We start from the raw sequence: 15,131 nt of genomic DNA on the forward strand, positions 1-15,131 counted from the left end.
CAGAGAGAAAGCTTTTGTTATTTCTCCCTTAAAATATTGTCAGGGCACCTGGCTGGCTCAGTCAGTGGAACATGCGACTCTTGATCTTGGGGTTATAAATTCAAGCCCCACGTTGGGTGTAGAGATTACTTAAAAAAAAAATCCTTAAGATAAAGATTGCTTTTTTGGTCTCATACCCTTTATTAAGAGAATTTGGGGCTCCTGGGTGGCTCAGTCAGTTAAGTGTCCGACTTCAGCTCAGATCATGATCTCACGGTTCGTGGGTTTGAGTGGGTTTGAGCCGTGTGTTGGGCTCTGTGCTAACAGCTCAGAGCCTGGAGCCTGCTTCGGATTCTGCCTCTCTCTCTGTCCCTCCCCCGCTTGTGCTCTCTCTGTCTCTCAAAAATGAATAAACATTCAAAAATTTAAATTAGGAGAATTTCCATTTGCTTCAGGTTTAGTATAGGTACATTTTTTAATCATTAGTAAATGTTGAGTTTTAAATTATTTAATGCATTTCTCTCCTTACATTATCTTGATATTCCTTATTATCTATCTCCCAATTCACTCTTTCTCTGCAGCTAAGCCTAACTTGTTAAGCATCAGTTATGTTCTTAACTCCAGTTAAGAACTTTTAATTCTGAGGCACTTGACTGGCTTGTTGGTGGAGTGTGCGACTCTTGATCCTGGGGTTGAGTTCAAGCCCTGTGTTGGGTGTAGAGATCATAAGTAAATAAACTTAAAAAAAAACCTTTTTAGTTCTAAAATTTGATTTTTTTTACATAATGCAAAAAATTTAATTTGTTCACAGTTCTGGAGATGAGAAGTCAAAATCAAGGTGTTGGCAAGGTCATGCTTCCTCTGTAGTTGCAAGGAAGAATCCTTCCATGCCTCTTTCTAGCTTCCATGGTTGCCAGAAAACTTGGCGTTCCTTGGTTTGCAGCTGCACCATTCCTATCTATGCCTCTATTGTCACATAGCCTTCTACCTGTGTCCAAATTTTCTTCTTTATAAGTCCTTGAATTAGGGCCCACCCTAATCAAGTATGACCGCATCTTAAAATGATTGTTATCTGCAGAAACCCTATTTCCAATTAAGGTCATAGTCTCAGGTACTGGGGGTTAAAACCTGAGCGTACCTTTTTGAAGTACACACAGCTTCCCCCACAATGCATCCATTCTGTTTTCTTCTGAGACTCTCCATATACCGTCTCTCCTTGAACATACCAGTCACAGTTTAAAGCTGTGGTCTGATCAGACTAATATCTGCATCTTCTTTTTCTGTGTTTATGTTGTCTGGCATCCTTTGTTTTTTTTATGCCTGGATATTTTTGATAGGGTTTAGATATTGTGTACATATATTGGAGGCATAGGATAATTACAAGACCCATGTGCTATTATCATTTAAGAGGGGATTGGTGGCAGGCATGCAGCCAGACTTTTAAAAATTACCCTGAGAACACAAAAAGCTCAAAATGGCCAATATGTACTCAGTGGAAATCATAAAATGATAACTTGAGAAGAGCCAAATCTGTGACCCAAACTCAGAAAATTCTGTAGGCACCAATTTGAATTTACACTCTGGTAGGGGTGGGAGACCATAACAAATAAATCAATAAAACATAAATAGTATATGAATTAGGGCTGAGTACAAAGAAGCAGCAGCAATCAGTAATGAGGACAAATGGTGGTGGTGCAGTTGTAGGGTGGCCAGGAGGCCTCCAAAAAGGGCCTAAAGGAGAATTCATTGGTGGTGATGCAGGGATGCTGGGCAATTGGGAAAATGGCCAGCAGAGGGAGGAGTGCAGTGCCTTAAGGCTGAGGTTGCAGACAACAGGTGTTCAGACAGTACAATACCTAGGAAGCAGGGCGAGTGTAGGAAAGGACAGTGGGTGAGGATGGAATGTTGGTAGGGACTGGGGTCAAAAGTAGGGCCTATGGGCCATGTTAAGGGGGCTTTTCTGGGGTGCCTGGGTGGCTCAGTTGGTTAAGCATCTGACTTTGGTCCAGGTCATGATCTCACGGTTCCTGAGTTCGAGCCTGCATTGGATTAACTGCTGTCAGCGCAGAGCCCACTTTGGGTCCTCTGCCTCCCTCTCTCTCTGCTCCTCCCCTGCTTGTGCACTCGCTCACGCTCTCTCAAAAATAAAAACATTTAAAAACTTTTAAACAAAAAAAAAAGGGGGATTTTCTGTAAGGTAAATAGGGTATCCCTGGTGCATTTTGAGCAGAATTGCTCTAATCTTCCCGTTAGAATATTCCTCTGGCTGGGTTGAGACTTGAGTGATAAATCCCTCTACAGAGCCGGGCATAGAACTTAGTCAGTCAGTCACTCCCTCATGTTAGCTGTTGGTCCTTACTTCTCCTGGGTTTTACAGCATTTTACACAAAAATTGAGGGTAAGTGGTGCCTGGCCGGCTCAGAGTATGAACTACTCAGTAGAATGAGTGCTCTCAGTCAGTAGAGCACTCTTGATCTCAGGGTTGTAAGTTTGAGCCCCACATTGGATGTAGAGATTACTTAAAAATTAAAAAATTGAGAGTTAGATGCTGCTGTACATTCTGGGAAACAAATATTACAGTGTTTAAGTTACTAGTCTTAGAATAAAACACCTTTTTCTCATTAATAGGCTCTTACTTGAAAAGCTCTCCCTCAGACTACTGCGCAGCAATACAAAGTAATGAGATGTGTGTGTGTATGAGAGGGGGAGAGAGGGGGAGAGAGAGAGAGAGAACAGTATTTATATATAACAGAGTTAATAGAATTATCAAACTTTTACCTTGATTATTTCTGGGTGCTGGGTTAAAAATTGATTTACTCATTATCTCTGTAATGTTCAAGTTTTCTGTTACAAGCATAAAAGATGTTTGCAATTAGAAAAAGAATAAGAGTATTTAAATTTGAAAATGGGGAGGGGGTACCTGGCTGGCTCACTCAGTAGAGCATGCAATTTTTTTTTTTAATTAAGTAATCTCTATACCCAGCTTCAAATTCATGACCCCAAGATCAAGACCCTCCTGCTTTTCTGACTGAGCCAGCTAGAAGACCAGAACATGTTAACTCTTGTCAAGTAGTCAAGTAGTCACCACATTGGGCATAGCACTTAACATTAAAAGTACATATACATACATATATACATACAATGGGGAGGCATATATATAGTCCCGAAGCAGGCACAGTCACTGGCTTTTCTCCCAGATAGTGATAAATACCAGAAAGGCAGGGTAGCCCAGTCCTTCAGAAATAGCTCAGGAGCAAGATGGCCTGTGAGAACCTCTGAGAGCCTTGGTTTCCTCCTCTGCACAGATGGAATGATACAAATTGAGTTAAGGTGTGAAATGTTTGTTAACAATGCCCTTCACATACTAAGTATTCAATTACATAGAAATTATCTTTTGCTATCTCTGGTTCTCTGGGCAGCTCCTCCTCTGGGAGAAGAGGGCAAAAGGAAGGGAATTGGGACTAAAGTCACACCCCTCCAAGGAGAACTGGGCCGGGGGAAGGGGTCTCTGAGGCACCGGGAGAGATTTCACACACGAACCCTGAGCAGAGACCCCTCTCATTCTATGGCTACCTTTCCCTCTCCCGACTGGGGGTGGGGGTGAGGTGAGGAGGTGGGGACTGGACTTGTTTTTCATGGGAATCCACAGCCCAACTCCAGGGCCCAGCTGTCTAACACACAGGCTAATTTACTCCCCATTACCATCCCTATCACACTCCCTGACATCTACCCACAATTAAGCCAGACCCCCCCGACGTCCTCCATGAGCCTTGCCCCCTTGCCCCTTGCCCCAGCCTTGGTCAGGCAGAAACAGCCTAAATCACCAGGTACCCACCTGTAATTGGACAAAGTCAGGCTCACTATGCTGGGCACTGGTGGAGTCCCACATATTGGAGGTGTAGGGGTTGTGGAGTCCCTCACCCCAGAGTGCTTGCTTCTAGGACTTGAGGGAACTGTGCAGTTTGTTCAGCCAAAATTGCAATAAAGCCGTTGAGAGCAAAGCAGGACTGGGACTGGGGTCCACTGCCAAGTGGAGCCAGGAAACTAAAATGTTACGATGGATGTGGAATGTCGTCGTGTCCAGAAACCCTTTACCGGAGCGGGCGCCCAGGTTGGAATCCCTGAATATCCAGTCAAAGTGACTTAGGTCCCATGGCACCTGGCTGGTCAGTCAGTAGAGCATGCTATTCTTGATCCCCCAGTGGTGAGTTCAAGCTCCATGTGGGGTGTAGAGAATACTAAAAAAATAGTAAATAAACTCCTCCCCCCCCCCCCCCCCCGAAAAAAGTGATTTAAGTCCCCCAGGCAAGGGTGGGGTTTCCTTCTTACTAGTAGGATTTCCAACAGCAGAGCTTCTTAGGCTGGTGATGGTAGAGACCTAAGTGTTTCAGGAAGAAAGCAGTTGGGGGGGTGGGGGGCGGTACCTGATTGGCTCAGCCAGAGAAGCAGGCAACTCTTGATTTCCAGTCATGAGTTCGAGCCCCACATTGGGTGTAGAGATTATTTTTTAAGTTTATTTATTTACTTTTGGGGGGAGGGGCAAAGAGAGAGAGAGGTAGAGAGAGAATCCCAAGCCAGCTGCTCACTGTCAGTGCAGAGCCCTATGTGGGGCTCCAACCCAGGAACTGTGAGATCATGACCTGAGCTGAAATAAAGAATCACAGGCTTAACAGACTGAGCCACCCAGGCACCCTGGTGTAGAGATTACTTAAATAAACTTAAAAACAAAAAGAAAGCAGTTTTCCCTCACTCAGAAGGTGGCATTTTGACCACGTGGCTTCCATGTCTGCCACTCTAGCCCCACCAACAGCCACAGTCTTTGCTTTCCTGGTGGAGCTCATTTTTAGCTTCTCAAATGCAATCCACACACACCAGCATCCTACATGTCCAAGGACAGGGACCTGCACCCCACTCCCCAGGGCTGCAGAGCGAGTTTGGAAGCCACCTTCTGAGGCTCTGACTCTGTGGTGCTTGCGGCTGCGTGCCCTGTGCTCTCAGCCTTCCTCCTGTTCCCACGTCTCACACTCAGGAGGGGACGGTGTTTCTGCCTGTAGTGGCCGCACCTGCCTCCTTCCTCTTTGATCTCATCGCACAGGTTCCAGTCATACTGACTTGCCTCTGGTCTTTGCAAAAGGTCGATTGCACACGCTGATCTCTCCACCAGGAGAGATGTTTGTGCGGCTCGCGCCTCTAATCATTCACCTTTGAGGATTCAGCTCAAATGTCACCTCTTAACCTGAACACATCACCCATTGGTGCCCACGCATTCCAGCCGCTGAAACACACTTGTATCTCCTTCACAGCATGCACAGGCTCAGAATCCTGGGACGTTGAGGGCCTTATAGGATGGGTCCTGGCGGTGATGAGCTTGGCACAGCTGCCAACCTCCATGGCTCCCTGCTGCCCTTGGTCACTCAGACAGTGGCTGCACTTTCAACCAGGTATCTTGGGTCTCACTCAGGTTCTTAAAGTTCTTGCTGCAGCTCTGGGCAAGCCTTGGAACTCTCCCCTACCTCTACCTCCTTATATATCCTGTTTCAAGGGCCCTAAGCAGATCTATGAATCTCATTTTTAGACCTCAGGGTCTGAGATGGGCTGCCAACCAGAAGATAGGTCCTCAGCTTTCAGACTCCCCTGCTATAGCCTCCTAACCCAAGTCTACAAGTCAGGGGCCTGAATTCTAGGACACATACTTTCCACAGGACCCACACCACCCTTAAGAAGTGGAGGGAGGGTTTGGAGCAGTGCACCATTAGAGAGAGCTGGCTTGAAGCAACACCAAGACGCACCAACATGGCTGTCCCATCACCCCAGATCCAGACTGTGCACCACTGTTTGGCCGGGACAGGGCAGATCTCTGCTGCTGGGCCTGCCTCCATCCCAGGGCCTATGCAGGGAGGGCTGGACTGAGTGCACCTGACTCCTTCCATCGTGGGCTATTGAGGTTGGCATGAAGGATGAGGCAGCAGGACAGATGGGTACTGAGGTGGGAGAGACATTTCCCCAGCCCCACTCTGCACATGTAGGGACCTTTCAAGTGAGGCGTTCCAGGAGTGGACTTGAACATACTGGGGGACCTAGATTTGTGCACTATGCAGGGCTCCTTGGGATGTGGCTCATAGTAGGGTCCTATAGGATAGTACCTAGGGTGGGCAGAGGGTCTGTGGGTTGGTCTGAGGGTTATATTGGGTTTTACTGGGGTGAATCAACAAAACAACTGCTTCATTTCCTGAGTGGTGTGAATGATAGACAGTATTCACTGAGTGAGGTGGCACATTAGTGGAGGGCGAGCCCCTGGGGGTCATTCTAGGTTAGAGGATGTCATGGGTACCTGGCTCATTGGGACTTCTAGGGTTTCTAGGCAAGGTGTGGGAATTGTAAGATCTTTTGATAGAACACTGAGGTATCTTGCACAGTGCATGGATGAGGCAAGGGATCAATTATCAGGAGGTTTTCAAAGTGGAGGGCATGTGGGGAGTGGGCCTTAGGACAGACATGCGGCCATAGGAAACCTTAGCAATCCACTGGACCCCCTACCCACCAGCCACTGAAGGGCCTGAACATTCCTGAGCAAGATGTGAGAGTCCCTGCCCAGCCTGCCTATTCCCAAGCAGACCCACAGAAAGTCACAAGACCACTGGAGGGAGGAGTGAGACAGTTTAATTTAGAAATAAGCTTTAGACAGTGTCCTGATCAGACAGGAGCTGAAGGGCCCAGCTTTGGAGAGAAAGGCCATCATGTAAGGGCCCTAAGGGGGGAGGGAACAGCATGGGAGCTGGTACGGAAAGTGCCACAAAGCTGGTCCTGTGCTCAGCAGGTACTGGCAGAGCCTGAGGAGAGAATGGGGTGAAGTCCTCATAGACCTGGTCACTACAAGACAACCCCCTCAGCCTTCGGAGACCCCAAGGCTGGGCTGGCTCAGGACAGTCCTGCCTTACACATGGCATAACATTTAACAACTCAAATACTATGGCCACCCTCCCTGAGTGCCTGGAAGCCTCTCAAAGAAGCCAAAGAAGCCCGTCTCACCTGGAGTGATGAGTGGAGTGGCCCTCTCAGGTAAGAGGCTGAGAAGGGGACACATGAAATTAGTATCTCCCCACCCAAACTTCTGTCCTTATCCCGCATCAAGACTCCTGGTGCCCCCTCCCCAGGGCTTTGTGGGGCTTTGTGCTCACAGCTCCAAACCTGTTTTCAATCCTCTCTCTTTTCCCCTCCCCCACTTGAGCATGTGCGCAAGTGCCCTCTGTCTCTGTCTCTCAACATAAATAAAAGAAACTTTAAAAAACAAAACAATACCAAGGGTTATAGCTCTCTCCCTATTTGGGGAGCTTTGGGGCTGATTATCTGTGAATAACAAATCCCACTGCAAGCCCAGGGGGCAGCCAAGAGGCTCCTCTTCCTCTGAATTGCAGAACTTTACCCCAAAATAGGTGTGCTCAGCTCCAGGTGCATACAACAGGGGCCCTATCTCACCTGTGCTTCTTATTGTACTTGCATTTGCATTTTCCACCTGGGAGAGGACGAGATGGTCAATGCAAAGAACCTGGGGAGCCTGGGCCATGCCCCCCTCCCCCCCCCCCCCCCCCCCCCCCCCCCGCCTCCCGCCCCATGCCCTGCCTGCCAGCCCACCACTCACTCAGGGCTATCAAGATTCCAGCGATGCACAGGAGCCCTCCAACAATCATCCCACCCAGCTGCAGGCTTTCCCAGTCTGGGGGAGCAGAGGGTGAGCTGGCACCAGCCTGGCTCCACTCCACTCACTCATTCAAAAGATATTTATCATCACCTGCTTGTACAAATGCACTTGCATTCCAGGCAACAAGAAAGACAAGTCAGTAAATAGATACACCGTATAATATCTGGTGGCAACAGCACTAGGGGAAAAACATAAGCAGAAGGGCACAGAAAAAGAAGGAAGGCTTTTCTGAAAGGTGGCACTTGAGCTGAAGCTAGGGGGAGATGAGTGTGTAGGGATACTAGAGGACAGTGCCAGGCCAAGGAAGAGGAAACCCCCCTGGGGGTGGGGGTGGGGGGGCTGTAGGGCAAAGAGCCAGGGGCTGGGGAAGGCGGCAAGTGAGAGAGTAAGGGGAGGATCAGGTGAGATACCTGGGGACCCAAGAGCCCCCAGCCCCTCCCCCACAAATCTTCCTAAATATCCTGTGGGCACCTTCCCTCCTTGCTGGAATGAAGTTCTCCCAAAGATCATGTTGCGTGTTGGCCTTTCACTCTTTTCATAGACCATGCTGACTCTGCAATCCCCAGTCCCAGCCCCATCTTGCTGCTCTTCCCTCATCAGCCCTCACTAAGCTCTAGCAAAGAGGTCCAGCCGGATAGGCAAAGGTAGGGGAGGGGTGGGGGGTGGGGGTGAGGGATATCAGCTCTTACCATAATAGAAGGGACTGTCTTTATCTGTGGGAAAGGGGAAAAAGAAAAAAACAAAAAAAAAAAAAGAAGAAGAAGAAAGAATAAGGACCAGAACCAGGAGGCAGCATGTGGAGTCTTAGAGGGAAAATGTGGGGCAGCAGGAGCAGGGGAGTTTGGGGCCTCACTCACCGACCAGATCATTGGCTTCCAAGGCAGGCAGGCCTGGGTGGGAAAAAGCAGAGGGATCTGTATTAATTCGTGACACTGGTCTCAAAATGAATCAGCAGTCAGGACCTCAGCCCAGAAGGGCAAAGATGACAACCAGCCTCATGGGTAGGGGGGGACCCTGGAGTCACCAGTTCCCTTCCTTCTTCACACCTTTCCCAGCTCCATACAACGCTGGGATTTTTTCTCTCACCCCATAGCCATGCACCCCCTCCCCAACTCGCCCTTCCTGCTATTTCTCTTGCTTCCTGCTAGCCTTTCTTGCATATGAAATGGGATGGTGTGTTGGTATCTTTTTACCCTCTTCTGAGAAGCTTCCTACACAGACTCTGGCCAATGCCCTGTTAGGGAATAGGGAAAGCTTCTCTCTCTCTTTTTAAAGTTTGTTTATTTTGAGAGAGAGAGAGTGTGAGTGGGGGAGGGACACAGGGAGAGGGAGAATCCCAAGCAGGCTCAGCATCATCATTGCAAAGCCCAATGCAGGGCTCAAACCTATGAACCGTGAGATCATGACCTGAGCCGAAGTCGGACACTTAACTGACTGAGCTACCAGGCGCCCCAGGAAATGCTTCTCTCTTTATGCCAACAGATGGTTACCGTTTTCCAAAGTTCAGTCATGTAGGACAATTTTGCAATATCCACTTCCTAACCGTATTATTATTTCCTTAGTGCCGCTCTTTAAATTCATGGTTTAAACGAAAACACATTTGTTCGACATCAGCCCCCCCCCCCCCCCCCGGCCTTTGGGAGATGCTGCCCTCGCTTTCACTGCCTTGGTGGGAGGGTGAGTGGCAGCAGGTTCATTTCTGGGGGCAGGGGGGACTCACCTGCCAATGTGAGGAGAAGGGTCCGGGTCACTCTCTTCATGATACAGCTTCAGGGCAGGGCTGCAGGGGAGGGGGACAGGCTGGGGTCAGATAGCCCTGACCTGCCAGAGGCTCACAGTCCCTGAGGCAAAGAACCAGGGCACAAATCCCAAGGGTGCACTTGGCTTATGAGGTGGTTTGGGGAAAGTTACCAATTTCTAGTAGTAATGACTAGTGGAGTGACATATATTGAGCTACTACTAGTTAAGTATTTAGAACAGTGTTTGCACGTAGTAAGTGGTTTGTTAAAGTCTTCGTTAAAGTCTTTAATCAGATGCCTGACTCTCGGTCAGAGGAGCAGAGCTACTGTGCTAACTCAGGTTTTGGTGCCTGCCTTCCTAACCCCCACTCAAAAAGCGAAGGCACCCTGAGCTATTTTTCCCAAAGGTCTGGGCCTCAGGCACTATCAGGATGAATTCCAAGATAGTCTCTGCAAAGGGCCACCCTGGGCTGAGCAGCAGAGAAGGGAGCAGCTGAGCAGGCGAAAGGTGGTGGTGGAGGCAGGTGAGAGCCACCCACCTCAGCCCCAGCCAGGGATCTTGTTCCAAGGCGGCCCCAAATTCCACTCTGAGTACAGACTGCTATTGACAGGAAACTGACAGATGGAAGGATCATTACTCCTTTTTTCTTTCTCCTTGGGGTGAGAACTATCCATGTCCCTATTTACTAGTTCGGAGGGTGGCTGTTTCCTTGAGATAAGACCCCTTCCAGCTTTCTGCATGTTGTTAGCTGCAGGCAAGCATAGGGATTGTCAGCTGTTGCAAACTGAAGCCCTCGTTGTGATCTGCTGAGTCCAAAGGGCTGGAACTCTAATCCCTTCAAAACCACCGATCAGCTGTGTGACTCAGTGGGTTACTTAACCACTCTGCGCTTCAGTGTCCTGTAAAACTGTAATTAATAGTAACTGCAAAAGGTTATGATTGAATTAAATGAGTTACTATATGTGAAGCCTAAGAATAATGCCTAACACATAGTAAGGAATGAAATGTGTGTTAACGATAAACAAATACATAGCCCTTTACTTGCTAGGTGGGATGTTGCCTGATTCGTGAATTGCTTAATAAAGCCAATCTGATACATAAATACATGCATACATACATAGGTCCTTTTGTCCTGGATGGGAGGACTATTAATGTGCATCTTCTGGACGTGGGAGTTTGTCGGCTTTTAAGTCTCTGCAGCTAGCCCTCCTTTGGACTCGTCCCCCCCTCACCACCCTGGGATTCTTCAATAATGAGGGTTGCAACTCCACTTTACATACTCCTTAGCCAAAGGCTGGCTTCTGTTTCCTCCAGCCCCTAACCCTAACCCACGGTCCATATGATGGTGGTCATAGAGCAAGTAGCCTCCAATCCTCAAAACCCTCAAACATGCATCCTATTACTGATGATACCCAGGCACCTGCCACCCCTTCCTCAGACAGGTACCTCCTCCACCCTCACCCTTCTTCCCCACCCTTCTGCTTAGCAGCCCTGAAATCCTAGCAGACACTTGCTTACCTGCGAGCCAGGTGCAAAAGGCAGATTTGGAGAGGCTGCTGGGGCTGTGTTGAATCCAGGTGGGTTCCGGCTCTTTAAACCCAGCAACTCCGCCCAGGGCAACAATGCCATCAGGCAGGAGGGAACTAGTCAGATTCCTTGAGATTGCCGTAGCTCCTTCTCCACTCCCCACCCCCCCCACCCCCCCCCACTCCTCGTGCTCTGGAGACAGCTTGTCCTGCCACACCCCATGCAGAGCTGAACTCTTAGGGGCCCCAGGGCCATCAGAGGCTAAGGTGGTGGTGGGAGAGGGATGGGCCGGGTCTCAGACCTTTCTCTTGAGCAGAAGGTGGACTTGCAGCTTCTTTAGCTCACCTAGATCCTAAAAGAGGGGTCCAGAGGGGGCTGGGACACAGGATGTTTCTGGGTTCTTGTGTCAGCAGTGGAGGTTCCAGGACTTCTGTGTGGGGTGTAATCAGATCAACTAGGAGTCAGGGACTGGCCTGAGGCTCCATTTGTGAATGGTCCCATTGCTCTTCCCTGAACTGGATGTTTATTGAGTGGGAGGGCTGGGGCTGGTGGCACCCTTCAGGATCGCCCACCCTCTGACCAGGCCCTGACACCCATTTATTCCAGGGAAACTGATGGCTGGGATTTGAAACCATCCTGGCCTAGGGTGGTTTCCTGCCTACTCCATGGAGTATGGGAGGAGGGGTGGTACCAGGAGGAAGACTGTCAGCTCAGGCTGAAGAATGGGCTGCTTCCCTCTGTGCACCCCCATATCTGCCTCATGTGGTGCTGGCCAAACTCCTCTTTCGCCCCTCACCCCACCACATGCTTTTGGCTTGTGCCCTTGGCCCTATTCTGCTCTCCCTCCTCCTCAATTCCTCTGTGTTTGCTGCTTTTACCACTGGATGGTGATCAGCTGAAGGCAGGACTGTTGCCTCCCTTAATCCCCATGGCCAGTCATAGACACCAATAAATAGATTTTGATTGAATTGTTGAATCAATTGAGGACAAGAAGCCACCAGAGGCTCCCAGTGCTGGGGGTCAAGGGGGAAAACAAAGCCTTGAAAGGCAGGGCGGGGAGGAAGAGGGAGGATATTCCTGGTGTGAACATTACACCTCCTCATGAAAACCTTCCATGGTGCTCCCTGTCTTCAAGATTCAGTTTCTACAGAGTTCAAGTCCAGGGGCTCTGGGGCCAGGAAGAGCTAGAGTTGATGCCCAGCCTGCCATTTGCTCAATGGGTGAGCTGAGGTAGCTCCTTCATCATCCTGAGTCTCAGTTTCCTTTCTTCTAAAGTGGAGTTAATGACAGGACTTCTCTTCAAAGTTCGGGGTGTAGGTCCTGCCCTCAATATGTATTTGTGGAGTGAATGCCTCCTAGGTCTGGCATGAGGAAAGTTTGTTAACCTCAAGATTCAGAAGAACCACTAATTGCACATACTTTGGAGTCAAATCCAGGCTCTGTTAGTTAGTTGCTATGTGCACTGGAACAGCTAATTTCCCCTCTTCCTGCCTATTTATTCATCCATAAAGTAGGAACCATGACCGCGCCTACTCTGAATGTTTGTGGACATCTGATTGTGCTGCTCAGTTCACTGTAACTATAGCCGTGAATGGCCCTGATATACACACTGAGACATCTGCAGCATAAGAGGAAGAGGGTCATCAGTACAGACATCCCCGTGAAGAAACCACATCCCAGAGAAGAGAAAGGTCTTGTTCAAGGTCACACTGTGCCTTGGTAGCAGAGTGGAGCTCTCAGCCCAACCTATCAAACCCTTCGGTTGAGTTCTTCTGCCCCGTCAGGCTCCAGGGAGGAATAAGCAGAAATGAAGCAGGCATTTGTAAAAAGGGGACACTTGGAAGTCCCGAGTGCCCTTTTTGCTTTGGGAGGTCTCCAGGAAGTATGAAAAGGACCTCAGATCCACTTCAAAGGCCCTAGCACTTTTGCCCTACCCTGCACCTTCTGCCCTCTTCAGGGATCCTGCACTCCCATCCGTCACCATGAGATATTATCATCTCTTTTTTTTTAAGCTTATTTATTTATTTTGAGAGAGAGCGAGCGAGCCAAGGAGGGGCAGAGAGAGGGGGAGAGAGAATCCCAAGGAGGCTCCACGCTGTTAATGTAGAGCCTAATGTGGCGCTGGAACCCATAAACCGTGAGATCATGACCTGAGCCGAAACCAGGAGCTGGACACTTAACCAAATGAGCCACCCGGGTGACTCAGAGATTTTATCATCTTTAACAGGTAGAAAGAAAACTTCACCTGAACCAGGTGGTATTGACACTAGTCCAAGGTAAAGAAGGGGTAGGTTGAGCCTGGGGCAGAACCAGGGAGAGGGAGCCCAGCTGCCCGTGTGACTTCTGCAAGCACAATGGTAAGTCACCACCTCATCTCTTCCTTTTGCCAAAACTGACTGTAGGTGTAAGGTGCACCATGGCTGAGTGGTAAGTACATCTGTCTCCTCTGAGGGACCTCAAAGGCCGGCCATTCACTCAGTGGCAGGCAGCAATGGAAGTGGTACAAAGTCAGTTCCCAGGTTAGTGAATTTATCTTCTAAGACTTAAAACCAGCACTTATGGATGGTCATAAAACTGGGTGTTGAAACCTTTAGAAGTTTTGCATGGTAAGAAGTGTTTACTAAACTGTCTTTTCATTCATTAGGAGTGTTTAGGATGAACAGTTGCCCTCTCAACTGAGAGGCTGGACTGGCAGTGAAGGCTGTTTTCAGGAAATTACTTTCAAGGCGGGCTGGCCACTTGCCCTGATTCTTGGACATGCATTCCTCATCAGAATCTCTGGAGCCATCCATTTGGGTCTGATTTCTTTCTCTTTTTTTAAATTAAAACAAAATTTTTTTAACCTTTATTTATTTTTGAGAGAGAGAGAGAGTGCAAGTGGGGTGGGGGTGGGGGAGGAACAGAGAGGGAGACACACAATCTAAAGCAGGCTCTAGGCCGTCGCGGGGCTCAAGCTCACATACTGAGAGTTCATGACCTGAACTCTCACAAACTGAGAGTTCATGACCTGAGCCGAAGTCAGACGTTCAACTGACTGAGCCACCCAGGCACCCCGGGTCTGATTTCTTATCTACCAAATGGGAGAGCTGGGTAAGAGGCAACTGAGGCTTCCAGGAAAATCATACCTTGGGTGATGAAAGGCTGAGAGGAGTGGGTGATGGGGAGCCACACTTAGTTGGGTGGGTGCAGATGACAGCCTGGAGGTATTAAAGTTGAGAGAGAGAGAAAACTGTGATCCAGCTCTGAACACTTCCCCTTCTGAAGTCAGCGTTGCAAAGGATTACAAAGGAGGGAAGTCTGTTGTCAAGAGTGGCTGCCTGAGAATCAGCACTGACGCCCAGGGTCCCGCCTCTGCTCATGTCAATCACTGCCACAGCTCCTTACAGTCCCAAACTGCTTTTCCCCTTCTGCAAGCACTAACTATTGCTCTGTGAAAAACAGAGATGCATCCTCAAAACCATTCACTGCACTGAGAAAAGGTAATAAAACAGGGATTATCTAAGATTGACCAGAGGTAAAATAAAAAGGAAGTGGCTGGTATCTTGCCCGGCACATGGCGGGAGCACAATGTGTTTTTTCCTGCCTCCCAAGATGGAATGAATGTCACAGACATCAACAGGCTGATTGTCTATTTCGAGGGGGTCTGGTAGAGTAGGGAAAAGACCCCATTCATGAGGGGGGAGGTTACTCCAGTTGTCTCCGATGTTTCCTCCCTTTGAGAAATACACACTAAATTCCCACCCGGACCCACTTCCTGTGCTCTGTCTCCCTCGGGAGCCCCCCACCCTCCTTACCCCCTCTCTGCATTTTCAGCAAGTTTCCCCATGTGTGTTCAGAGTGCTGGTCCGAGGCCTTTAACGATGGGGGTTGAGGGGGTGGAGCTAGAAACACAGCCTGTGTGAGAGAAGGTTAGCAGGTGTAAGACAGGGTGCAAGGGCGGCCATCTGAAGGGTAGCGGCGGTCTGAGGGCTCACTTTTCAGGAGTCAGGCCTTGGCTGACTTGTCAGTTGGGGAGGCATCAGGAAGGGCCCTCTGCTGCGGATTCTAAGTGCCTTCTGGGAGAGGGGATAAGGAAACGGTGCAGGGGGGATCTCACGAAGGGGGATATGTGGGTGTTTGTGGCAGCCACTCCCCTGAAGAGTGTGTAGTGAAGGCTTGGCTCTCTTAGGTCCAGTCTGGCCCCCAG

At 49.2% G+C, this 15,131-nt stretch overlaps 1 protein-coding gene across 2 annotated transcripts; it reads right to left on the reverse strand.

The window, feature by feature from the left end:
• Positions 1–6,621: 6,621 nt before the first annotated feature.
• On the reverse strand, positions 6,622–15,106 carry FXYD4 (FXYD domain containing ion transport regulator 4). 2 transcript variants are annotated; one of them, XM_042961222.1, is made up of 11 exons: positions 14,920–15,106; positions 14,071–14,142; positions 11,291–11,375; positions 10,937–11,023; positions 9,399–9,458; positions 8,536–8,568; positions 8,368–8,391; positions 7,619–7,693; positions 7,456–7,492; positions 7,009–7,046; positions 6,622–6,809 (listed from the first exon to the last, which is right to left on the reverse strand). In XM_042961222.1, exons 5-11 carry the CDS (start codon positions 9,436–9,438, stop codon positions 6,790–6,792), a joined length of 267 nt encoding a protein of 88 aa, XP_042817156.1. In that variant the 5' UTR covers positions 9,439–9,458; positions 10,937–11,023; positions 11,291–11,375; positions 14,071–14,142; positions 14,920–15,106; the 3' UTR covers positions 6,622–6,789. The 2 variants fall into 2 exon arrangements, with proteins under 2 accessions (XP_042817156.1, XP_042817155.1); XM_042961221.1 differs by having other exon boundaries at positions 14,740–15,106.
• Positions 15,107–15,131: the final 25 nt, after the last annotated feature.

Source organism: Panthera tigris, chromosome D2 (genome assembly GCF_018350195.1).
Source record: "Panthera tigris isolate Pti1 chromosome D2, P.tigris_Pti1_mat1.1, whole genome shotgun sequence".
Taxonomy (NCBI): domain Eukaryota; kingdom Metazoa; phylum Chordata; class Mammalia; order Carnivora; family Felidae; genus Panthera; species Panthera tigris.

Excerpts from the sequence above, each read along its gene's own strand:
- FXYD4 (XM_042961222.1), bottom strand. The coding sequence starts at position 9,438 with ATGAAGAGAGTGACCCGGACCCTTCTCCTCACATTGGCAG. Across the intron at positions 7,694-8,367 it reads AGACAGTCCCTTCTATTATG|ACTGGGAAAGCCTGCAGCTG; the intron begins GTAAGAGCTGAT and ends CTGCTCCCCCAG. Across the intron at positions 6,810-7,008 it reads CACTCCACTCATCACTCCAG|GCTCTGCCAGTACCTGCTGA; the intron begins GTGAGACGGGCT and ends TTCTCTCCTCAG.